Source organism: Salmo trutta, chromosome 27 (genome assembly GCF_901001165.1).
Source record: "Salmo trutta chromosome 27, fSalTru1.1, whole genome shotgun sequence".
Lineage (NCBI taxonomy): Eukaryota > Metazoa > Chordata > Actinopteri > Salmoniformes > Salmonidae > Salmo > Salmo trutta.
Window position 1 is genome coordinate 28,913,796 of NC_042983.1, and position 26,926 is coordinate 28,940,721.

The 26,926-nt window shown below is 41.6% G+C and overlaps 1 protein-coding gene, 1 long non-coding RNA gene and 1 pseudogene across 6 annotated transcripts in view; 1 reads left to right on the plus strand and 2 right to left on the minus strand.

Annotated features, from left to right (window-relative positions):
* rfk (riboflavin kinase) overlaps positions 1–20,044 on the minus strand; it is a 32,664-nt gene extending 12,620 nt beyond the window's left edge. Inside the window, exons 1-3 of one of the 3 annotated variants that reach the window (XM_029717666.1) lie at positions 19,770–20,044; positions 19,323–19,465; positions 14,590–14,689 (exon numbers count right to left, since the gene is read on the minus strand). In XM_029717666.1, the coding sequence (XP_029573526.1) occupies positions 14,590–14,689; positions 19,323–19,400 (178 nt within the window). In that variant the 5' untranslated portion in view covers positions 19,401–19,465; positions 19,770–20,044. Of the gene's footprint in view, positions 1–3,881; positions 4,357–14,589; positions 14,690–19,322; positions 19,494–19,769 lie in introns of those variants that run through there. The other 2 variants (XM_029717665.1, XM_029717668.1) reach the window with 2 other exon arrangements.
* On the plus strand, positions 6,916–8,107 carry LOC115164826 (beta-1,3-galactosyl-O-glycosyl-glycoprotein beta-1,6-N-acetylglucosaminyltransferase-like; annotated as a pseudogene).
* A 219-nt stretch (positions 20,045–20,263) lies between the features above and the next one.
* LOC115164828 (uncharacterized) overlaps positions 20,264–26,926 on the minus strand; it is a 31,984-nt gene continuing 25,321 nt past the window's right edge. For 2 of the 3 annotated variants that reach the window (XR_003869993.1, XR_003869995.1), the window contains exon 6: positions 20,264–20,314. This is a non-coding gene — a long non-coding RNA (uncharacterized LOC115164828). Of the gene's footprint in view, positions 20,315–21,731; positions 21,810–26,926 lie in introns of those variants that run through there. The other variant, XR_003869994.1, reaches the window with a different exon arrangement.

Genomic DNA, 26,926 nt, shown 5'->3' on the forward strand with positions numbered 1-26,926 from the left:
CGCAAATGGGTCTTCCAAATGGACAATGACACCAAGCATACTTCCAAAGTTGTGGCAAAATGGCTTAAGGACAACAAAGTCAAGGTATTGGAGTGGCCATCACAAAGCCCTGACCCCAATCCCATAGACAATGTGTGGGCAGAACTGAAAAAGTGTGTGTGAGCAAGGAGGCCTACAAACCTGACTCAGTTACACCAGCTCTGTCAGGAGGAATGGGCCAAAATTCACCCAAATTATTGTGGGAAGCTTGTGGAAGGCTACCTGAAAAGTTTGACCCAAGTTAAACATTTTAAAGGCAATGCTACCAAATACTAATTGAGTGTATGTAAACTTCTGACCCACTGGGAATGTGAAGCTTAAATAAATCCCTCTACTATTTTTCTGACATTTCACATTCTTAAAATGAAGTGGTGATCCTAACTGACCTAAGACAGGTAATTCTTACTAGGATTAAATGTCAGGAATTGTGAAAAACTGAGTTTAAATGTATTTGGCTAAGGTGTATGTAGTAAACTTCCGACTTCAACTGTAAATTACTGCAGTTTAAGACCATCCATAGAACACACAGTACTATATGCCAGTGAAACTGAATATCATGCACTAAGAAATATAATTCCTCTGCCAGAGGTGGTAAACATTGGGGACATATTTGCATATTATGATCTTGTGAAGGCTAACTGAATTCTGGCAAAGAGTATGTTATTTTATCTCGCATGTCTAGATTCTCCATGTTTATGTTTGCTTGGAAATGTTGATACTGGAGACTAATCAGAAGCTACTGTGTAACCTATCATTTATAACGGCTAAGAAATGCATTGCCATTAATTGGAAGGTTGGTTATCCTCCCACAAATGCTATAATGGATGGCAGAAATGTCAAATTATGCATGACTAGATTTGATTTATTACAAGATTAAGGGTATACTGTGCAACTTTCATAAGGTCTGGGTGCCTTATATGGAATACTGTATGCCAAAAGGGGTCTGTATTGAAAACAGTACATTTTTATAATTGATTATTATTTTCATGGCACACGAGACACCAGTCTGATTTGTGCCCGTCTCAGTGGACTAATCCATTGAGGAGGCCGGGGGATACCACGGTCCAAGTATATGGGGATTGTGACTCAGATGCACAAGGTACGTCTCTGACTAGAATGCTCTGTCTCCCGCCATTTCATTGTGTGCATTGTTAGCCGTGTCTATCAATTTCCCATTAATTCCCATTATTTCTCATCTGTAATGTTTGGTTATGGTAATTCATGTTAATGCATTGACTATATCATTATAGCGGCAGCATAGCCTTGGGGCGGCAGCATAGCCTAGTGGTTAGACCGTTGGACTAGTAACCGAAAGGTTGCAAGATCAAATCCCTGAGCAGACAAGGTAAAAATCTGTCGTTCTGCCCCTGAACAAGGCAGTTAACCCACTGTTCCGAGGCCGTCATTGAAAATAAGAATTTGTTCTTAACTGACTTGCCTAGTTAAATTAAAATACAATTATTAAGGTGTGGGGCTACAGTTCTCTCCTCAGCGTGAAACAGGGCTATAAACATCATGCATTTTATTTGTCAATTTATATTCTGTCTTTTGTTTTTAACAGATTGTAGTTTGGGAACAGAAAACTGTAATCTTTGAGTAAATTATCTCGTTCCATCTTCTCCCACTACCATATTTGGTACTGAATGGAAAAGCCAACACATTTATACATCTGGTGAAATATCGCTCTCATTGTTCAATCTGTGGTGGAATAAGAGTGGAATAAGGTTTGTAGACTTTCCCCTTTGCTAAAGTAAAAAAAAAATTGCAAAGGCGAATTGAGTTATAGCACACGCACTTCACACAGTTGGCGTTCCATAACATGTGGTCCACACGGCTCGCGTGGAAAAATAAATATACACATACGTGTTATTCGATCATTGCACCCACACTGCTCACAAGCATCTGCGTTCTACTTGTGAAGCTTTTTCTTCTTTGGACTTTTATATGGCGGTTGGCAACCAACTTTCTAACATTACTACAACCAACTGGAGTGTGGACCTGCCTCTCAAATCTCCTCATTGGTTTTTAGGAGCATATACCCACATGGATGATTGAAAGATGAACTGAGGTCCACACTCCAGTTGGTTGTAGTAATGTTAGAAAGTTGGTTGCCAACCGCCATATAAAAGTCCAAAGAAGAAAAAGAAGCCTGAAGGAAGGAGGAGATGACGAGACAAACTTGGTTTACCGTTTTATCTGTGGATTAATTGTCGGAGTAGAGGACCTTGTGCATTTCAGGTAAAATAACAATGTTTATATCCCAAGACAAATTAGCTAGCAACAGCAAGCTAGCTAAATTGCCATAAATGTTTAATGCTTTTTGACCTGTCCCCAAATTAATATAATTGGTTCAGAGTTTGTTTTGATATTTCGTCATTCGTGTCCTGGTTGCATCTGGTGTGGGTGAACAAAATCAATTTGTGCGCGCGGTCTTGTCAGCATGTAATGTAAATATCCAAATATGTGCTACAACGCGCCAATAGGATATCGCTAGCTCGTGTTTGGTCTGCCCACCTCCTTGCTTGTTCTGCCAACTATGACTCATTTGTTCCCATCTGAAATGTCGGGCTGCGGTCCATCTTGGTTAAGTTAAAAAAATCTTTGGTGTAACTATGGGTCAATCAACACAGCTTCAGTAGTTAGCGTTTGTGGCTACAGTAAATAACATTAGCTAGCAAATGTGAGTTGTACATATAACATGTCAAATATCTTTCGGGCAAGTCCACCACTAGCTAGTAAAACAATAACGTTATAACTTAGCTAGGTAGGTAACTCGAGCATGGACTTGGGTTTCATTGTTTCAGCGAGACATCCCACTCAATGTTTTTCTGGTTTATATACAGTCAGTGAACTAACATGCTGACCAAACCGGGCCATCGCGAGCACATTGATTTTGTTCACCCACACTAGCAATCAGGACACACAGGTTGAAATATCAAAACTAAATTTGAACCAACTACATTAATTTGGGGACAGGTCGAAAAGCATTAAACATATGGCAATTTAGCTAGCTTGCTGTTGCTAGCTAGTTTGTCCTGTGATAAACATTGGGTTGTTATCTGAAATGCACAAGGTCCTCTACTCCGACAATTAATCCACAGATAAAACGGTAAACCGAATTAGTTTCTCGTCATCTCTCCTCTTTCCTCAGGTATCTTTTTTTACTTATTCGGACTTTATACAGCGCATTACTACAACCGACTGGAGTGTGGATGTCAGTTCATCTTTCTGTCACCCACGTATATGCTCCTAAACACCAATGAGGAGATGGCACGTGGGTATATGCTCCTAAAAACCAATGAGGAGATGGGAGAGGCCGGACTTGCACCGCGTTAAGCTTCACAAAACTTTTTCTATTTTAGCGCCTGGCCACGCACACGAGCAGTGTGGTTGCAATGATTGCGAGCTGTGTGGTAAGAATGTCAGGCTAACTAACGTTAGCTAGCTAGTTATGTAACCGGTAGCTTGCGACACAGACATTGCAGCCAGCTAACGTTAGCCTGGCTGTCTAGCAAACGTTAACTACTGTTGGGAATCCTACTTCAGTCAAATCAAAGGAAGCTAAAATACTAAATTAGCTAGATACCTAGCTAAAAGTACTAACGTTAACTAGCACGTGATACAACGCAAACCAATGTTGGCTAACGCGTATGTTGCTAGCAGCAGTAGGTAAGCAGTTAGCTATCAAAACAGTTAACGTTATGCCGGTGAAGAGTAACGTTAAACACACAATCATACACAAAACATTGTTAACTAACGACATGCCATCGAAGCATACCGTTAAGACAAACATCTTGGGTGATAGCTATCCTTGTTAATGTGGACGTTAGCTACGTCGTTACCTGTGGGAATCCCTAGTTCTTTGCTTCCTCGTCCGAAACCTCGAACGACTTCCCCCCGGGAGAAATACGGAAGACTCTTCATGTCTCCTTCTTTCCAACTGGGGACGGCTTTCAGTTTACGTTAGTTAGCTAAAAGGTTAGCGGGCTGTGTAACTAGTTGGCGAGCTACCTAGTCAAGCCTATACAGTGTCTCTAAAAAAAATATCTGTACCGTTAGCTAACAATACACACTGGCGAGAATGACCTCGAAAGACAGCTAGCGAGCTAACCACTGATAACTAGCAACAGAGATGATTCCTGCTCAGCGCAAGGACCACCGTTCGCCCTTTAATGCTGAACGCCGAAAATGACAACAGTTCTTAGCTATGCTAAGTTAGCTTGATATACTTATCTTTACCCCCGTTGCGCTTTGGCCAAGTACCTAGCTAGCCTATTTGAAGTTGTGACTGTGGTCGATTTTTCTTCTGGGGATTTTATATGGAGGTTGGCAAGCAACTTTAAGGTGCATCACCGCCACCAACTGGACTGGAGTGTGGACAGGGAAACAAAGACTGTTCTCAGAGCAGGTCTGCGGGTTTTTACTAGCAAATGTTAATTTTTAGTAGCAGGTGAAGAGAATTAACGTGGCAGGTTAAGACAATTAGGTTAAGAAAAGGGTGAGCTAACCTGCTACAATTGTTCTCGACGTGACTCAAACATACAGTATCTAGCTACAACCAGGTCTGCCCTTAGAATCAATCAAATTGAGTTATAAAGCCCTTTTTACATCAGCTGATGTCACAAAGTGCTATACAGAAACCCAGCCTAAAACCCCAAACAGCAAGCAATGCAGATGTAGAAGCAAGGTTGTCACTAATGCCATACTGCTAAAAACGCAGCAGGCATAAAAGAAATGGAACGGATTTGGAAGGTCGGGGGAGTTTGTGATGCTCCTCGTTTGGTGTGACGCAGACAGGGTAGCGTGAGTGGTGAAACAGAAGAGTCGTCGTCTGTTCTTTTGAGTTTTTTAATTAATATTTAAAACATACAATCTACCTACAGTGAAGCCGCTCAACATTTACATTACATTCAGTCATCTAACAGACTCTAAGAGTGACCCACAGAAGCATCCAGGGTCAACGTCCTGCCCAAGGGCAAGTCGACAGATCTCCCAACAAGTCGAAACAGGGACCTGAACCAGCGACCTATCGGCCACTGGCCCAAGCTCCCAACCGCCAGGCCACCAACCCTCCAAGATCCCCTCACAGGACAACAAATATCAAAACAGCAAGGCCAACTGTGTACGTTTGAGCAGGGGCGCAATTTTGGTTTTAGAAGTAGGGGGGTCATTATTTGTATATTTTTTAAATCCAGTCGGTTAAACACTCCAAACAGCCTACCCAACCTCTCGCAGGCATCCACATGGTCCTAAAGCACACCGTTGCATCGTTTTGTATCACGTTCCAATGATAAAACTGGGGGAGACGTGTGTGTGCACGTGTGCTTTTGAATGCGAGGGTGTGTATATGCATGTGTATGTAACCGATGCGAAATGGCTTGCTAGTTAGTGGGGTGCGCGCTAATAGCGTTTCAATCAGTGACGTCACTCGCTCTGAGACCTTCAAGTAGTTGTTTCCCTTGGTTCGAGGGAAGGGTCCCTGGTTTGACCCCAGGTTGGGGTGAAGAGATGAACAGAAGAAACACTGTTCCATTGATGCTGTTGACCCGGATCACTGGTTGATGCGGAAAAGGAGGCGGGCAAAGGGGGTGAGTGTAACTGGTGTGAAATGGTTAGCGGGGTGTGCGCTAATAGCGTTTCAATCAGTGACGTCACTCGCTCTGAGACCTTGAAGTAGTTGTTTCTCTTGCTCTGTGAGTGCCACGGTGTTTGTGGAGTGATAGGTAATTATGCTTCGTGGGATGCAGTTGTTGTGTTAAGAGGGTCCCTGGTTCGAGCCCAGGTTGGGGTGAGGAGAGGGACGGAAGCAACACTCTTACATGTACATGCGTACAAGCACCTGCGCTGCATTTGTTTATTTTGACTTTATTTTTAACTTTTATCTTTGACCGTCATTCTATGCCCCGCCCAGCAACTCCACTCCCACTTGTCTCGAGTTCCACATCCCAAACCTCAGCCCACCTATCTCTGTTGGCCACCCTCTTTGGATTTCTACACGCCATATATCTTTCAACTATGCTGTGATGTTAAACATACAGAACCAGTCAAAAGTTTGGACACACCTACTCATTCAAAGGTTTTTCTTTATTTTACTATTTTCTACATTGTAGAATAATAGTGAAGACATCAAAACTATGAAATAACACATATGGAATCATGTTGTAACAAAAAAAGTGTTAAACAAATCAACATATATTTTAGATTCTTCAAAGTAGTCACGCTTTGCCTTGATGACAGCTTTGCACATTCTCTGGCATTCTCTCAACCAGCTTTACCTGGAATGCTTTTCCAACAGTCTTGAAGGAGTTCCCACATATGCTGAGCACTTTTTGGCTGCTTTTCCTTCACTCTGCAGGTCCAACTCATCCAAACCATCTCAATTGGGTTGAGGTCGGATGATTGTGGAGGACAGGTAATCTGATGCAGCACTCCAACACTCTCCTTGTGGTCAAATAGTCCTTACACAGCCTTGAGGTGTGTTCGGTCATTGTCCTGGTGAAAAACAAATGCTTGTCCAACTAAGCGCAAACCAGGTGGGATGGTGTATAGCTGCAGAATGCTGTGGTAGCCATGCTAGTTAAGTGTGCCTTGAATTCTAAATCATTCACTGACAGTGTCACCAGCAAAGCACCATCACACCACCTCCTCCATGCTTCACGGTGGGAACTACACATGCGGAGAGCATTCATTCACATACTACACCTACTCAGATACATGTCGGTTGGAACCAAAAATCTAAAATTTGGACTCATCAGACCAAAGGACAAATTTCCACTAATCTAATGTCCATTGCTTATGTTTCTTGGCCCAAGCATTATTGGTGTCCGTTAGTAGTGTTTTTTGTTGTTGCAGCAATTCGACCATGAAGGCCTGATTCACGCAGTCTCCTCTGAACAGTTGATGTTGAGATGTGTCTGTTACTTGAACTCTGAAGCAGTTATTTGGGACGCCGATCACATCCCGCAGGACGATAGTGACAGCAGTGCCAACCTGCAAGGAGACGAGATGGTCATCGAGCATGCAAAGGTCCTGTCCATTTCACGCAGCTTCCTCAACAGCACGTGGGTCCCAGACAAGCACTACCTGGAGCTGACCCAGGACTGTCAGAGGTTCAGGTCTACGCGCAAGTACCTGGAGTTCCCACTGAGTTGTGAGGAAGAAGACTTCCCCCTGGCCTTCTCGCTGGTTGTCCACCACAAGGTTGAGAACTTCGAGAGGCTGCTTAGAGCCATCTATGCCCCCCAAAACTTTTACTGCGTCCACGTGGATATAAAGGCCAAAGCGTCCTTCCTTGCTTCCATCATAGCCATCACATCCTGCTTTGAAAATGTGTTCTTGGCCATCCATCCGGTCAGTGTGGTGTACGCGAGCTGGAGCCATGTCCAGGCTGTCAACTGTATAAATGATCTGTACAGGGCTAGTCCACACTGGAAGTATTTCATTAACCTCTGTGGCCAGGACTACCCCATCAAGACCAACCTGGAGATGGTGCGCAGCCTGTGGGCGTTGGCGGGGGACAACAGCATGGAGTCGGAGGCCAGGCCCAGAGGTAAGAAGTCGCGCTGGAAGAAAGTGCACCAGGTTGTTGATTGAAAACTTCAAAGAACAGAGCAGAACAAAGCTCCTCCGCCCTTTGGTATACCCATCTTGTCAGGTGGGGCATACACTGTGGTGAATAGGGGCTTTGTGTGTACTGTGCTGGAGGACAGCAAGGTGTTGGCTCTTATTCAGTGGGATAATGACACTTGGAGTCCTGATGAGTTCCTGTGGGCCACCATCCAGAGGCTTCTTGGCGTGCCCGGCTCCATGCGCCCCAGCCCCAAGTTTGACATGACGGACAGGCACGCCATTGCCAGGCTGGTGAAGTGGCCGTGGTATAAAGGGGTATCTATGGTATCAATGTTAAAGCGGTGTGTGTGTATGGGGCCGGAGACCTGCAGTGGGATATAAACATTGGGTTGTTATTTTACCTGAAATGCACAAGGTCCTCTACTCCGACAATTAATACACAGAAAAAAGGGTAAACCAAGTTCGTTTCTAGTAATCTCTCCTCCTTCAGGCTTCTTCTTCGGACTTTATATATGGTGGTTGGCAACCAACTTTGAGGTGCATTACCACCACCAACTGGACTGGAATGTGGACCTCAGTTCATCTTTCAATCACCCGTGTGGGTATATGCTCCTAAAAACCAATGAGAAGATGGGAGAGGAGGGACTTGCAGTGCGTCAAGGGTCACAAATAGAACCAAGTTTGAGCGGTGTGGTCAGCATGTTATTATGTGACTTGTTAAGCACATTTTTACACCTGCACTTATTTAGGGTTGCCATAACAATATTGGGGCGGCAGGTAGCCTAGTGGCTAGAGCGTTGGACTAGTAACCCGAAAGGTTGCAAGATCGAATCCCCGAGCTGACAAGGTAAAAATCGGTCGTTCTGCCCCTGAACGAGGCAGTTAACCCACTGTTCCTAGGCCGTCATTGAAAATAAGAATTTGTTCTTAAATGACTTGCCTAGTTAAATAAAACATTTTTTTAAAAGGGTTTGAATACTTAATGACTCAAGACATTTCAGCTTTTCATTTTTTTATTCAATTGTAAAAATAAAGAAATTATTCCACTTTGACATTATGGAGTATTGTTTTTAGGCCAGTGACAAAAAAAGTCTCAATTTAATAAAATGTTAAATTCAGGCTGTTACACAACAACATATGGAAAAAGTCAATGGGTGTGTATAATGTCTGAAGGCACTGTAGCTAACATTAGCATATTCACTAGCTAGCACAACATAGCTAGCTAGCTAAGGATACTGCACTAACTCCATGGCTAAACAAAGACAGCTGTTTCGTGGAAGATAGTTAATCCATTGCAATTTAATTATAATGTTAATACTAGCTACAGTGGTTAGTTAGCTTGGAGGAAGTATTTAGTGTTGTGTGAATTGCATCTGTGCACTTAGCTAGCTACCATCCCATAGCCTACATTACATATGAAGTGTGACAGGCTCATCCGTGGATGTACGGAGAAAATGCCCTCTTATGTCCTTTATTTTGTTGTGGGGATTCGTGCTCTCTGATTGGCTCAAACTCAAGTTGTTGGCCACTGACGAGCATTACGATTCTATATAGCTACCTTTAAAGCTGCAATATGCAACTTTTTGGGGCGAACTGGCCAAATTCACATAGAAATGTGAGTTATAGATCTGTGATTCTTATTGAAAGCAAGTCTAAGAAGCGGTATGTGTCAAATGTGTCCTATTTCTATGCTTCCTGTTCTTAAGTTTCATTTTTGTGTCTTTTACTTTGGGTTTTGTACACCAGTTTCAAAGAGCTGAAAATACAATATTTTTGGATATTGAAAATATATTTCACAGCAGTTTAGATGGTACAATGATTATCTATACTATATACAGTGCCTTCGGAAAGTGTTCAGACCCCTTGACTTTCTCCACCTTTTGTTAAGTTACAGCCTTATTCTAAAAATGATTAAATAAAAAAATGTCCTCAGCAATATACACACAATACCCCATGACAAAGCGAAAACAGGTTTTTAGACATTTTTGCAAATGTATCTAAACAGACATACCTTTATTTACATAAGTATTCAGACCCTTTGCTATTAGACTCGAAATTTAGCTCAGGTGTATATTTTTTCCATCGATGATCCTTGATTGGAGTCCACCTGTGCTAAATTCAATTGATTGGACATGATTTGGAAAGGCACACACCTGTCTATATAAGGTCCCACAGTTGACAGTGCATGTCAGAACAAAAACCAAGGCATGAGGTCGAAGGAATTGTCCGTAGAGCTCCGAGAAAGGATTGTGTCGAGGCACAGATCTGGGGAAGGGTAATAAAACATTTATGCAGCATTGAAGTCTAGATCCAAAAGGCTTCTTAACAGCTTCTATCCCCAAGCCATAAGACTCCTGAACAGCTAATGAAATGGCTACCCAGACTAATTGCATTGTTGCTCCCACCCCCCACCTTAATTACCTCGACTAACCTGTGCCCCAGCACATTGACTCTGTATCGGTACCTCCGGTATATAGCCTTGCTACTGTTATTTTATTGCTGCTCTTTAATTTTGTTATTTATTTTTTACTTAACACTTATTTTTCTTAAAAGTGCATTGTTGGTTAAGGGTTTGTAAGTGAGCATTTCACAGTAAGGTGTTGTTACCTGTTGAATTCGGTGCAAGTGACAAATACAATTTGATTTGATTTTATATAACATCTATAGAAGAGACATAAATGCTTATGGGGAGGTGTTGCTGAATATATATTCAGAGCCATATCCCTGTAATGCTTAGAGAATATCTTATGTCAGTGCTATTGAAGTGTTGTGGTTGCAGGTTCACTTGGCACATCTAAAGCCTTTTCTTTTGGGGGGTTGCTATAGACAACCAAGTGCTAACAGTCAGTATCTAAATAATGTGTGCGAGTGCCTGTAATCTGGTTCAGGTTGTTAATCAACCTACCAGGGTGTTCACAAACACTACAGGAACAAGATCATCCACATGTATCAACCACATTTTTACTTATACTGTTGAACTTTGTTCTAAAGCTGTAGCTGTACCCATTGGATGCAGTAATCACAATATTGTGTCTATATCCAAGAAAGCCAAAATTCCAAAAGCTGGGCCTAAAATAGTTTATAAGAGATCATAAAAAAGATTTTGCTGTGACTCATATGGATGGTGTTAAAAATATTTGTTGGTCTGATGTGATTAATAAGGAGCATCCAGACGCTGCACATTGATGAATTTATGAAATTGCTTCTTCCAATTATTGATAAACATGCATCGGATAAGAAACTGACTGTTAGAACTGTTAAGGATCCATGGATTGATGAGGAATTGAAAAACTGTATGGTTGAAAGAGATGGGGGAAAAGGAGTGGCTAATAAGTCTGGCTGCACATCTGACTGGCTGACTTACTGCAAATTGAACAATTATGTGACTAAACTCAAAAAGATAAGAAACTGTATTATGCAGTCAAGATCAATGATATAAAAAATGAATGAAAAAAACTTGAGTACTTTAAATTCAATTATGGGCAGAAAGACAAATGTAACTTTTATCGAATCAGATGCCTTATTCATTACAAAACCATTTGATGTTGCCAATTATTTTAATGATTAACTCTTTGGAAAAGTGGGCAAACGTAGGTAGGAAATGCCAACAACGAACAGTGAGCCATTGTATTCATGCATAAAAAAACTAATAATGAAAGAAAACCATTGCAAGTTTGAATTTTGTAAAGTTAGTGTGGGAGAGATGGAAAAAGTATTGTTTTACAATCAATAATGACAACCCCCCTGGCATTGACAACTTGGATGGAAAGCTACTGTGGATGGTAGCTGACTCTATAGGCACTCCTATCTGTCATATCTTTAATCTTAGCCTAGAGCCTAGGAGAGGAAAGTCTTTGTCCTTAGGCCTGGAGGGAAGCCAAAGTAATTCCGCTACGCAAGAGTAGTAAAGCAGCCTTTACTGGTTCTAACAGCAGACCTATAAGCTTGCTGCCAGCTCTTAGCAAACTGTTGGAAAGAACTGTTTGACCAAATACAATGCTATTTCTCTGTAAACAAATTAACAACAGACTTTCAGCATGCTTATAGAGAAGGGCACTCAACATGTACTGCACTGACACAAACGACTGATGATTGGTTGAAAGAAATTGATAAGGTTATGGGAACTGTACTGAAAACGTATGTGTTATGGCTTTTCAACCTCTGCCATATCGTGGATTCAGAGCTATCTAATAGAACTCAAAGGGTTTTCTTTAATGGAAGCTCCTCCAATGTCAAACATGTAAAGTGTGGTGTACCGCAGGGCAGCTCTCTAGGCCCTTTACATTTTCAATTTTTACCAATGACCTGCCACTGGCATTAAACAAACCATGTGTGTCCATGTATGCTGACGATTCAACCATATACTGTATGCATCAGCAACCACAGCTAATGAAGTAACTGAAACTATTAACAAGGAGTAGCAGTCTGTTTTGGAATGGGTGGCCAGTAATAAACTGGTCCTAAACATCTCTAAAACTAACAGCATTGTATTTGGTACAAATCATTCCCTAAGTTCTAGACCTCAGCTGAATCTGGTAATGAATGGTGTGAATGTTGAACAAGTTGAGAAGACTAAATTACTTGGCATTACCTTAGATTGTAAACTGTCATGGAAAAAATATATAGATTCAATGGTTGTAAAGGTGGGGAGAGGTCTGTCCGTAATAAAGAGATGCTCTGATTTTTTGACAACACATTCCAAAAAGCAAGTCCTGCAGGCTCTAGTTTTGTCCTACCTTGATTATTATCCAGTCGTGTGGTCGAGTGCTGCAAGGCAAGACCTAGTTAAGCTGCAACTGGCCCAGAACAGAGCGGAACATCTTGCTCTTCTTTGTAATCAGAGGGCTGATATAAATACTACGCATGTCAGTCTCTCTTGGCTAAGAGTTGAGGAGAGACTGACTGCATTACTTCTTATTATAAGAAACATCGTGTTGAAAATCCCAAATTGTTTGCATAGTCAACTTACACACAACTCTGACACACAAACTTACACCACCAGACATGCCACCAGGGGTCTTTTCCTAATCTCCAAATCCAGAATAAATTCAAGAAAGCGTATAGTATTATATAGAGCCATTATTGCATGTTACTCCGTTCCATCTCATATTGCTCAAATGAACATCAAACCTGGTTTCAAAAAACAGATAAAGCAACACCTCACAACACCTTTCCCCTATTTGACCAAGACAGTTTGTGTATATATTGGTATTGATATGTAGGCTTCGTGTGCCTTTTAAATTGTTTTTATGTAGTTCTGTCCTTGAGCTGTTCATTTCTATTAATGTTCTGTATTATGTCATGTTTCAAGTTTTATGTGGACCCCAGGAAGAGTAGCTGCTGCTTTTGCAACAGCTAATGGGGATCCTAATAAAATACAAAATAATTGAAGAAGTTTGGAATCACCAAGACTCTTCCTAGAGCTGGCCGCCTGGCCAAACTGAGCAATCGGGGGAGAAGGGCCTTGGTAAGGGAAGTGACCAAGAACCCAATGGTCACTCTGTGGAGATGGGAGAACCTTCCAGAAGGACAACCATCTCTGCAGCACTCCACCAATCAGGCCTTTATGGTAGAGCGGCCAGACGGAAGCCACTCCTCAGTAAAAGGCACATGACAGCCCGCTTGGAGTTTGCCAAAAGGAACCTAAAGACTCTCAGACCATGAGAAACAAGATTCTCTGGTCTGATGAAACCAAGATTGAACTCTTTGATCTGAATGCCAAGTGTCACGCCTGGAGGAATCCTGGCACCATCCCTACGGTGAAGCATGGTGCTGGCAGCATCATGCTGTGGGGATGTTTTTCAGCAGCAGGGACTTGGAGACTAGTCAGGATCGAGTGAAAGATGAACAGAGCAAAGTACAGAGAGATCCTTGATGAAAACCTGCTCCAGAGCGCTCAGGACCTCAGACTGGGGCGAAGGTTCACCTTCCAACAGGACTACGACCCTAAGCACAAAGCCAATACAACGCAGGAGTGGCTTCGGGACAAGTCTGAATGTCCTTGAGTGGCCTAGCCAGAGCCCGGACTTGAACCCGATCGAACAACTCTGAAGAGACCTCAAAATAGCTGTGCAGCAACGCTCCCCATCCAAGCTGACAGAGTTTGAGAGGATCTGCAGAGAAGAATGGGAGAAACTCCCAAAATACAGGTGTGCCAAGCTTGTAGTGTCATACCCAAGAAGACTCAAGGCTGTAATTGCTGCCAAAGGGGCTTCAACAAAGTGCTGAGTAAACGGTCTGAATACTTATGTAAATGTCATATTTCCATAAAACTGTTTTTGCTTTGTCATTATGGGGTATTGTGTGTAGATTGATTTCATCCATTTTAGAATAAGGCTGTAACATAACAAAATGTGGAAAAAGTTAAGGGGTCTGAATACTTTCCGAATGCAGTCATGTCTTAAAGTAATGGACTGTCATTTCTCTTTGCTTATTTGAGCTGTTCTTGCCATAATATGGACTTGGTCTTTTACCAAATAGGGCTATCTTCTGTATACCCCCCTACCTTGTCACAACACAACTTATTGGCTCTAACGCATTAAGAAGTAAAGAAATTACACAAATTAACTTTTTGAGAAGGCACACCTGTTAATTGAAATGCATTCCAGGTGACTACCTCATGAAGCTGGTTGAGAGAATGCCAAGAGTGTGCAAAGCTGTCATCAAGGCAAAGGGTGGCTATTTGAAGAATCTCAAATATAAAACCTCTTTTGATTTGTTTAACACTTTTTTGAATAATACATGTGTTATTTCATAGTTTTGATGTCTTCACTATTATTCTACAATGTAGAAAAAATAAAAAAATAAAATAAAAACACCTGGAACTTTTGACAGGTAGTGTATATTAGTCGCTAAAGTTCCGGAGCACGTCTTTAACTCGAGTTAACTGATTAACTCTGACAGCCCTAGTTTTGTACATGATGATACAGTACATGCATGATATGGACTTCATCACAATAAATATGAGGCAGTAGCACTAACCGGAACAGGTTCTCCATGACGTAATGGTAATCATCAGAGTTACTGTCAGGTAGGAAGCATGCTGCAAACACGATAATGGCATTCCAGTCACCATAGTAACCTGAGGAGAGAGATGAGATGGGGGGGGTCATCAAGAGCAGGCGTCTACTGAATAATCACAGGATATTCAGCGCAAAAATATGTCTGTGTGTGTCAGGGTTTAGGTCAGTTTGAATTTAAGTAACTCAATCCAGGAAGTGATTTGAATTTAAAATTAAGAAATTGAAAAACTTTTGAAATAAATAGCTTCTCGTTTTCAGTTTACAAAGAAATCATTATTGAATTTGAATTTCTGTTAATTTCATGAATTGACTGACATTAAAGCTAGTTGACCCCAACCGTGGTGTGTGTCTGTGTCTGTGTGATGTTATTAGCTCCCCGAGCTGACAAGGTAAAAATCTGTCGTTCTGCCCCTGAACAAGGCAGTTAACCCACCCTAGGCCATCATTGTAAATAAGAATTTGATCTTAACTGACTTGCCCAGTTAAATAAAGGTTAAATATATATTTTCTTTAAATAAACATTTGGACAGTGTGTGCATGTTTGTATCTGGTGTGTGTTTTTGGTGTGTGTATGTGTGTGTACCTCCATGAGAGATGACTCTTTGGTAAGGCTCAATACACTTCATGTCAATGCGGTGCTCCTTCTCCCCGATGACGACTGTCCTCCATAGTTTGGTGTCCTGTCGCTCCTGCTCTGCACTGTACTCTGGGATAGCCTCACTAGGCTCCCTGTCTGCTTCCTGACTGGACACCCGGGGGTCACCTGTTGATGACATCATTCTATAGCTTTAAAGGTGCTAGACAGATTTCTCAAAATTTCTCCCCTATGTGGAAGGTTGGTGAATTGCAACAGCACTAGGCTGCATTCAAAACACATCTCCCCCCTCCCACGTCCCATTTCCCTGTAACATCGCACTTTTTTTATTTTACCTTTATTTAACAAGGTAGGCCAGTTGAGAACAAGTTCTCATTTACAACTGCGACCTGGCCAAGATAAAGCAAAACAGTGCGACACAAACAACAACAGAGTTACACATGGAATAAACAACACATAAAGTCAATAACACAATAGAAAAAAGTCAATATACAGTGTGTGCAAATGAGGTAAGAAAAAAGGGAGGTAAGGCAATAAATAGGCCATTGACAACTGTGATGGCACAGGTGAAGTACTTTCTTGCGTGAGTAGAAAAGTGTGTGTGTGTCACCTGGTCTGTTTTCCAACCCATCGATGTCGTGTTCATTTGAGGCCATCATCCCAGCATCATCTGAAGCAGGCCTACCAAAACACACAGTAATCCAGTCATGACTAAAACCACCATAGACTCCATAGAGGAATTACAAACAAAAGTATTTTACACAATTAAATAAACAAACAGACACTTTTGGTAATTTGTTGTAAATAACTGACCACAAAGCGACAGAGAAAGAAGCACTATCTTTCACCAAATTGGAGTCAGGTGACGTCCCTCTGAATCTTAATGAGAGATGCTCAACTGTCCAGAGTGAAGAGTGTGTCACAATAAACATAAATCAACAAGTATAACATCTATTTAGTTGTTGTTAAATTTGTCCCCTACTTGGACTCCATGTTGGTCTCCAGAAAGTATAGTTCAAAAACAAGATTGTCACAACAAACTTATTTGTCAAAAATACATATAATCTATTTAGAAATTAGTATCACAAATGCACACACACCCCCTCAGGCCTGGAGAGAAGCAACAGCCGACCAATCAACCTGTTACCTACCCTTAGTACATTTTGGAGGAAAAAATAGTGTTTGATCAGATACAACGCTATTTCACAGTAAACAAATTAACAACAGATTTTTAGCACGCTTAGAGGGAAGGGCATTCACCATGTACGGCACTTACACAAATTACTGATGATTGGCTGAGAGAAATGTATCATAAAAAGATTGTGGGAGCCGTTTTGTTACATTTCAGGGCAGCTTTTGACATTATTGATCATAATCTGCTGCTGGAAAAACGGATGTGTTATGGCTTTACATTCCCTGCTATATTGTGGATGGAGAGTTACCTGTCTAACAGAGCACAGTGTTCTTTAACGGAAGCCTCTCCAACATAATACAAGTAGAGTCAGGCATTCCCCAGGACAGCTGTATAGGCCCCTTACTTTTTAAAATCTTTACTAATGACCTTCCACTAGCTCTGAGTAAAGCCTGTGTGTGTCTATGTATGCTGATGACTCAACACTATACACGTCAGCTACCACAGCAAGTGAAATCAGTGCAACACTTAAAGAGCTGTAGTCAGTTTCAGAATGGATGGCAAGACATAAGTTACTCCTAAATATTAAAAAAACTAAAAGCATTGTTTTTGGGGCATTCATTAAACCCTAAACCTCAACTAAATATTGTAATGAATAATGTGGAAATTGAGCAAGTTGAGGAGACTAAACTGCTTGGAGTAACCCTGGATTGTAAAATGTCATGGTCAAAACATATTGATGCAACAGTAGCTAAGATGGTGAGAGGTCTGTCCATAATAAAGCGCTACGCTGCCTTCTTAACAACGCTATCAATAAGGTTCCTAGGTTCTAGGAGCCATTACAATTACAAAAAGGGGAAGAGTCATTCAAATTACAGAGGGGCGACAGGGCAAGACAAACATCCACCATGCAACTGGGGCAGAGGAAAAATGACTACACACAGGTACACACAAACATAGTGAAAACCTGAGTAAACACGTTATGAGATCGACCTAAAGTTAATATCACTGAAACTACTCTCCATTTGAAACACTGACTATTCAATTGAGTCTACATCTGAACACAGAGTGTAAGCTACATGTTGTATATATCATGTTGATATTAGCATGTGGAGAGTATGATGACATGTAGCACATTCTGAAGCATAGATTGGAATAGAGACAACTCCATTGCTTTGACGCACACCTGTATTAAATGGGACCATTGTTGCTTGGCAAAGGTCAAAACTCCAAAAGCAGTGGCCCATCCCACAGAGGAATTTTTGCAGTTGGTCTTGGATCCGCAGCCTGGCCTTAAATAAAAAGCTCTTGGGTACACTAGTCCCTCCCTGACAGGCAGACCGGAATTTCCAGTTGAGATAAGGTCTGTGGTTACTACTTTCTAGAGGTCGACTGATTATGATTTTTCAATGCCGATACAGATACCGATTATTGGAGGGCCAAAAAAAAGCCGCTGCCGATTAATCGGCCGATTTATTTATTTATTTGTAATAATGACAATTACAACAATACTGAATGAACACTTATTTTAACTTAATATAATACATCAATAAAATCAATTTAGCCTCAAATAAATAATGAAACACGTTCAATTTGGTTTAAATAATGCAAAAACAAAGTGTTGGAGAAGAAAGTAAAAGTGCAATATGTGCCATGTAAAAAAGCTAACATTTAAGTTCCTTTCTCAGAACATGAGCATATGAAAGCTGGTGGTTCCTTTTAACATGAGTCTTCAATATTCCCAGGTAAGAAGTTTTAGGTTGTAGTTATTATAGGAATTATAGGACTATTTCTCTCTATACCATTTGTATTTCATATACCTTTGACTATTGGATGTTCTTATAGCCACTTTAGTATTGCCAGTGTAACAGTATAGCTTCCGTTCCTCTCCTCGCCCCTACCTGGGCTCGAACCAGGGACACATTGACAACAGCCATCCTCAAAGCATCGTTACCCATCACTCCAGAAAAGCCGCTAATTACGGTCTTTGTTAGGAAGAAATGGTCTTCACATAGTTTGGAACGAGCCAGGCGGCCCAAACTGCAGCATATACCCTGACTCTGCTTGCACGGAACGCAAGAGAAGTGACACAATTTCTCTAGTTAAAAAAATATTAATGTTAGCAGGCAATATTAACTAAATATGCAGTTTAAAAATATATACTTGTGTATTGATTTTAAAGAAAGGCAATGATGTTTATGGTTAGGTACACATTGGTGCAACGAGAGTGCTTTTTTCACAAATGTGCTTCTTAAATCATCACCCATTTGGAAAAGTAGGCTGTGATTCGATGAGAAATGAACAGGCACCACATCGATTATATGCAACGCAGGACAAGCTAGATAAACTAGTAATATCATCAACCATGTGTAGTTAACTAATGATTATGTTAAGATTGATTGTTTTTTATAAGATAAGTTTAATGCTAGCTAGCAACTTACCTTGGCTTCTTGCTGCACTCCTGTAACAGGTAGTCAGCCTGTCATGCAGTCTCCTCGTGGAGTGCAATGTAATCGGCCACAATCAGTGTCCAAAAATGCCGATTACCGATTGTTATGAAAACTTGAAATCGGCCCTAATTAATTGGCCATTCCGATTAATTGGTCGACCTCTACTACTTTCCCATCACATCTGATTTCAGGATTGAAGTTTAACACCCACACAGCAGTCAATACAAAGTGAAATCCATAAATAAACAAATACATATTTATAAATTGATAAAACATTCTAAATTGACATTGGGATACATGCCATGTAGGAACCTCGGAAGAACTTTGTCATATATGCAGGCATCAGTGAGCTGCTACTAACACACACACACACGTGCACGCCCACACACACGGAGAGACATCATGCAATGGGATTCAAATAAATGTTACTGATCTATTACTGGTCCTGCATCATAGAGAAACAATAGAACACCAACATGTCAAACACATACTTGTTAACATAGTTCCAAACACACCTTGACTCTGGACCAACTTGCCACCACACATTTATCCTGTAGGTTCAGTATGGATCTGTACTGCACTCCTGTGGTCATACACCATACTGCAGCTCAATGTCACAGCCACTCTCCTCCCTCGGCAGTCACCAGTCTATTCTAGTCTAGTCAATAAAGGTTCAAAAAAATGGATTAGATATTGATCCACTAATGGAATTTTAAGAACCTGGTCCTAGATCTGTTTGTGTGGTCTTGCCAACTCCTATGGTCATTGTCATGTCAAACTTGCCAACCAAGACAGCACAAACAGATACTGGGTCTGCTCTTCAGTCTCATTATGGGCATGGTCTTCAAGAAGATACTGAGCGTTGCCTGTGGGGTCGTATGGCTCTTCTGGAGTTCTGGAGTGGTCTTTACGTTCAGCCTCCCAGTGGGCCTGGCCTTCACTCTCATAATGGCTATACTCACCAGACTGGTCTTTGTCATTGCCTTCAGCATGGTAGTAGTAGGAAGTAGTAGTATGTCCTTCATTTTCATAATGTTGGCTGAGGCCAGCATCTCTCATATCTGCAGCATGGTTGTGGGTTTGGTAGTAGGCATGGTCTTCAGTCTCATGTTGTGTGTGGGGTGGTCAGCGTAGTCATATCCATACTGGGTGTCACTGTTGTTGGCTTGGTCCTGACTCGCTGTCCACTGGTGAGGAACACTCTCACTGGTTTGCTGGCTCCAATAATGGGATGTAACATCTTCAAGTATGGAGGTGGGGAAAATGACTAAATGGGTGACAAATACATAGCAAACACGTAATAATCACTGACTATCAGTCATTCTCAGTAATGTCCACTAAAGACTGCAAAATCTCAGTTTAGAAATCAGAGTCATATTCACACACACACACACACACACACACACACACACACACACACACACACACACACACACACACACACACACACACACACCTTGTGTGAGACAGAGGGGAGCTGGCTCCATTAGCTGTGGTGGGGATACAGCTGTAATGAGACAGGTAATGCATATTTAATGAGGCGTAAACAGATTTATAAACACACACACACAGTGCTGAGATCAAAGCCTTGCACAACACACACACACACACACAAAGTGATCCCTTGTATCCTCTCCAAAAAGCTTGGTTCATGCTGGAGAGGGGTATGAGGCCACACGGGTCAACATCCTCTCTCTACCCTGTTCAGCCACCTCATTCTTCCCTCACATAGAACACACCATCTTACTCTCTTGATAGCTTTTAACTCTGCTTCCACAGTCCGTGCTACTTTACAAATACCCAGCAGCTGTTTAAAGGCCCATACACACTCCATAGAAAAGACATGATGGCCTCAGGGCAAACACAAAGAAGAAGAATACGTTGGGCAATTAGGCCTGGCTCGCAGTCGGCAGCCCAATTCATCCCAAAGGTAATCGATGGGGTTGAGTTCAGGGCTCTGTGCAGGCCAGTCAAGTTCTTCCACACCGATCTCTACAAACCATTTCTGTATGGACCTCACTTTGTGCACGGGGGCATTGTCATGCTGAAACAGGAAAGGCCTTCCCCAAACTGTTCTACAATGTCATTGTATGCTATAGCGTTAAGATTTCCCTTCACTGGAACTAAGGGGCCTAGCCTGAACCATGAAAACAGCCCCAGACCATTATTTCTCCACCAAACTTTACAGTTGGCACAATGCATTTGGGCAGGTAGCGTTCTCCTGGTATCCGCCAAACCCAGATGGTGAAGAGTGATACATCACTCCAGAAAACGTGTTTCCACTGCTCCAGAGACCAATTGGGGTGAGCTTTACACTACTCTAGCCGACGCTTGACATTGCGCATGGTGATCTTAGGCTTGTGTGCAGCTGCTCGGCCATCGAAACCCATTTAATAAAACTCCCGACATACAGTTATTGTGCCGACGTTGCTTCCAGAGGCAGTTTGGAGTGAGTGTTGCAACCGAGGACAGAGGATTCTTACTCGCTATGCACTTCAGTACCCGGCGGTCCCGTTCTGTGAGCTTGTGTGGCCTACCACTTCACGGCTGAGCCATTGTTGCTCCTAGATGTTTCCACTTCAAAAATAACAGCACTTACAGTTGACTGGGGCAGCTCTCGCAAGGCAGAAATTTGACGAACTGACTTGTTGGAAAGGTGGCATCCTATGATGGTGTCACGTTGAAAGTCACTGAGCTCTTCAGTAAGACCATTCCACTGTCAATGTTTGTCTATGGAGATTGCATGGATGTGTTCCTCGATTTTATACACCTGTCAGCAATGGGTGTGGCTGAAATAGACAAATCCACAAATTTGAAAGGGTGTCCACATGTATTTCCTAGGTGATCTGTGTATACCGCTCTACTAGGTGATGTGTATATAACTCTGGACTAGGTGATGTGTGTGTATCTACGTAGGCCTGCAAAATAACACATACCTGGTTGAGAATGTAAGAGTTGTCTGAGTACACTGCCACCTGCTGGCGTGGATGGCGACGGTCACTCTGGTGAGATGAGACTACAACTAGACTCTCATAACCATGGTGGTGACAGAATGACTGGAATTCCCCAACCAGGCCATGCATGACAAGCATTCCAGTACTAGGTGGTCATATGAAAGTAGGAATTATGTGTGTTAGATTTAAAAAAGACTCACTCCAGCCTCCCTAGCGCAACACTTTGTTAATATTAGTATCTCAAATGGTGTAGCTCAACAAAGTCACATAGATGATTTGCACATAATGCACCAAAAATGCTAATATAAAGTACCAGTCAAAAGTTTGGACACACCTACTTATTCAAGGGTTTTTCTTTATTTTTACTATTTTCTACATTGTAGAATAATAGTGAAGACATCAAAACTATGAAATAATACATGGAATCATGTAGTGACCAAAGAAGTGTTAAACAAATCAAAATATATTTTATCTTTTAGATTCTTCGAAGTAGACACCCTTTGCCTTGATGACAGCTTTGTTCACTCTTGGCATTCTCTCAACCAGTTTCATGAGGAATGCTTTTCCAACAGTCTTGGAGTTCCCACATATGCTGAGCACTTGTTGGCTGCTTTTCCTTCACTCTGCGGTCCAACTCATCCCAAACCATCTCAATTGGTTTGAGTTCGGGTGATTGTGGAGGCTAAGTCATCTGATGCAGCACTCCACCACTCTCCTTCTTGGTCAAACAGCCCTTACACAGCCTGGAGGTGTGTTTTAGGTCAATGTCCTGTTGAAAAACAAATGATAGTCCCACTAACTGCAAACCAGATGGGATGGCGTATCACTGCAGAATGCTGTGGTAGCCATGCTGGTTAAGTGTGCCTTGAATTCTAAATAAATCACTGACAGTGTCACCAGCAAAGCACCCCCACACCATCACACCTCCTCCTCCATGCTTCACGTGTGGGAACCATGTGTGGGAACCACACATGCTGAGATCATCCGTTCACCTACTCTGCGTCTCACAAAGACACAGCGGTTGGAACAAAAATCTCAAATTTGGACCATCAGACCAAAGGACAGATTTCCACCGGTCTAATGTTCATTGCTCGGGTTTCTTGGCCCAAGCAAGTCTCTTCTTCTTATGGGTGTCCTTTAGTAGTGGTTTCTTGGCAGCAATTTAACCACGAAGGCCTGATTCACGCAGTCTCCTCTGAACAGTTGATGTTGAGATGTGTTTGTTACTTGAACTCGGTGAAGCATTTATTTGGGTTGCAATCTGAGATGCAGTTAACTCTAATGAACTTATCCTCTGCAGTAGAGGTAACTCTGGGTCTTCCTTTCATGTGGCGGTCCTCATGATAGCCAGTTTCATCATAGCGCTTGATGGTTTTTGCAATTGTACTTGAAAAAGTGTCAAAGTTCTCGACATTTTCCGGATTGACTAACCTTCATGTCATAAAGTAATGATGGACTGTCGTTTCTCTCTGTTTATTTGTGCCGTTCTTGCCATAATATGGACTTGGTCTTTTACCAAATAGGGCTATCTTCTGTATACCTCCCCTAGCTTGTCACAACACAACTGATTGGCTCAAACGCATTGAGGAAAGAAATTCCACAAATTAACTTTTAACACACGGCACACCTGTTAATTGAAATGGGTTCCGGGTGACTACCTCATGAAGCTGGATGAGAGAATGCCAAGAGTGTGCAAAGCTGTCATCAAGGCAAAGAGTGGCTACTTTGAAGAATCTAAAATATAAATATATATTTTAATTTGTTTAACACTTTTTTGGTTACTACCTGATTCCATGTGTTATTTCATACGTTTGATGTCTACACTATTACTCTAAAACGTAGAAAATCGTATATATAAAGAAAAACCCTGAAATTAATAGGTGTCCAAACTTTTGACTGGTACTGTAGGTACCATGACTTCCATGGGATTTGTGCCACAAATGCTAAAACATTAGTATTTGGAAACAGTACCATTGAAACTAAACCAAAGCATGTATTGAGGTTATACCTTGTTCATAGACTGCTTACAGGGTAAGAAAACAAATTTGTAATTTGGGTGAGCTATCCCTTTAATATTCATAAATTCTTTATCTAAACCTTTTTGTGCCACTTAAAAAACTCCACTTAAATTGATATAAAAACTTTTTGGTCCCCGGTCAAATTGTTTGTATCGAGTCAAAAGTGTTTTTAAAGAATGTCTTTGTCTATTTTGATGAGAGACGAAGCTGTCAGGGCACAGACAGGGGTAAAGAGACATTTGATGATTTATTTGGAAATTAACTGTTTGCTCTTAACACATCCAACATTCCAAGATTATGGTAATTCTCTGACAGCTCCATTGATTGATGGAGAGAAAGTTGCATTAATTAATGGATTTGTTTGTCAAGGGAGCTTGTTTTTTTCCATCTAGGTTATTTCTCTCTTCAATGATTAACAATGATGCTGTGGCATCCCTAATTTGCAAGACAATGTTCATGAAAAAAGTGTATAAGTGTTACATTTTAAAACAAATAGCGAAATGAATCACTACATTTGTTGTATGATGGTTGTTTGTTTTTTCAAACATATTGTATGCTTTTAAATAACACCCTTCATTTTTTAAAGAAACCTATATGTCATTATAACTTAGAATTAATACAGGGAAATTGTCAACACATTAAAACACAACTTTAAATCAAATATAAACAAAAAGATAACATGAATTGAATAGACTTAGAAAATGAACACATCTTGTTTAAATAAGTACTGTGTGTACAAGTACATTGGAATTGCATGAAAGATATGGGTAAAGAAACTTCTCTCAGTCTACTCCCCAGGCTATATGCCCTGTGCTGTGTCTATGTAGGTGCGTACGACACACCTGAGTATGTGTGTGTGTGTGTGTGTGTGTGTGTGTGTGTGTGTGTGTGTGCGTGCGAGAGTGCATTGTGAGTTGTGTGATCCGTGTCTGTGTGGTGTGTGAAGGCCCAGTAGAAGGGATGGATGGATGTTGTAGAGCATGTTGTTGCCTAGGCTGAGTTCATATTAACCTACGTGGATGAGGGCCACACGGCATCTCTCTCAACTCTCCTCCTGCACAATATGGCTGCTGTCAGGGAGAGCCCCATCAATCTGCTCACACACAACTGTCACCCCGGCGACACAGTCATTTTTCACCAGCGATATCCTGATGAGTGCTATGAGGGCTCCGAAGCCTTGTTAAAAACACACATATTCACACGATGTATATGATATGTCGACTCATGAATACAATTATACAAACAGTGATGTGCACAAACCTTGACCCCCCCCACGCACGCACACACACACACAAGCTGGAAAACACAGAGAGAAAGTAAAGCGCAAATCAGATGACACGCAGAGCCACAATCTGTCTGCCATTTGTTTGTAACGCGAGTAAATTACAAGCCACATCCCCCCCATGCTCACCCCCCAACATCCCCAAATCATCAGCTACAATTTCACTTACTAACCTCATGATACCAACCATGGCCTCTCTTTCCCATTGCCTAAAAGCACAGAACCCATCTTCTAAACTTTAAAACCTCTATCTACGTCGGAGTTATTTCGAAATAGTTTTTCCTCCACGAAGATTCACTCCCTCCTCCCCCGTCATTCCACACATTCAAACTGAGCCTCTCACGTTCCTCTCCTTAAGCCACCCCATGGTTTTGTATCTCTCATGTAGAGAATCTAACAATGTAAGTCTATACAAACGCACTGGAATAAGATACACAGATTTATAAGTCTTTACAAATGTACTGGAATACTGTAAAGGTTGCTGGATCAAATCCCTGAGCTGACAAGGTCAAATTTGTCGTTCTGCCCCTGAGCAAGGCAGTTAACCCACTGTTCCCTGGGCGCCGAAGACGTGGATGTCAATTATGGCAGCCCCCCACACCTCTCTGATTCAGAGGTTAAATGCGGAAGACACATTTCAGTTGAATGCATTCAGTTGTACAACTGACTAGGTATCCCAAATCAAGTCACATTTTATTGGTCACATACACATGGTTAGTAGATGTTAATGCCAGTGTAGCGAAATGCTTGTGCTTCTAGTTCCGACAACGCAGTAATATCTAACAAGTAATCTAACAAATTATGTATATAACTACCTTATATACACAAATGTAAAGGGATGAATGAGAATATGTACATATAAATATATGGATGAGCGATGGCCATGCGGCATAGGCAAGATGCAGTAGATGGTATAGAATACAGTATGAGTAATGTAGGATATGTAAACATTATTAAAGTGGTGTTATTTAAAGTGACTAGTAATACCATACCTTTATTCAGTCCATATATTAAAGTTGCCAGAGATTTGAGTCTGTATGTTGGCAGCAGCCTCTCTATGTTAGTGATGGCTGATTAACAGTCTGATGGTCTTGAGATAGAAGCTGTTTATCGGTCTCTCGGTCCCAACTTTGATGCACCTGTACTGACCTCGCCTTCTGGATGTTAGCGGGGTGAACAGGCAGTGGCTCGGGTGATTGTTGTCCTTGATGATCTTTTTGTCCTTCCTGTGACATTGGGTGCTGTAGGTGTCCTGGAGGGCAGGTAGTTTGCCCCCGGTGATGCGTTGCCCCCGGTGATTCAAAGTCTGCGACTAGCACAGTCAGTGTAGTCAGCTCAGCTATCCCCATTGAGACCGTGTCTGGACCTCAACCTAGGTTGGGCAAAACTAAACATGGCGGTGTTCGCCTTAGCAATCTCACTAGAATAAAGACCTCCTCCATTCCTGCCATTATTGAAAGAGATCATGATACCTCACATCTCAAAATAGGGCTACTTAATGTTAGATCCCTCACTTCCAAGGCAGTTATAGTCAATGAACTAATCACTGATCATAATCTTCATGTGATTGGCCTGACTGAAACATGGCTTAAGCCTGATGAATTTACTGTGTTAAATGAGGCCTCACCTCCTGGTTACACTAGTGACCATATCCCCCGCGCATCCCGCAAAGACGGAGGTGTTGCTAACAGTTAAGATATCACATTTAAATTTACCAAACAAATAACAACGTTTTCGTCTTTTGACATGAAATCTATGCAGCCTACTCAATCACTTTTTATAGCTACTGTTTACAGGCCTCCTGGGCCATATACAGCGTTCCTCACTGAGTTACCTGAATTCCTATCGGACCTTGTAGTCATAGC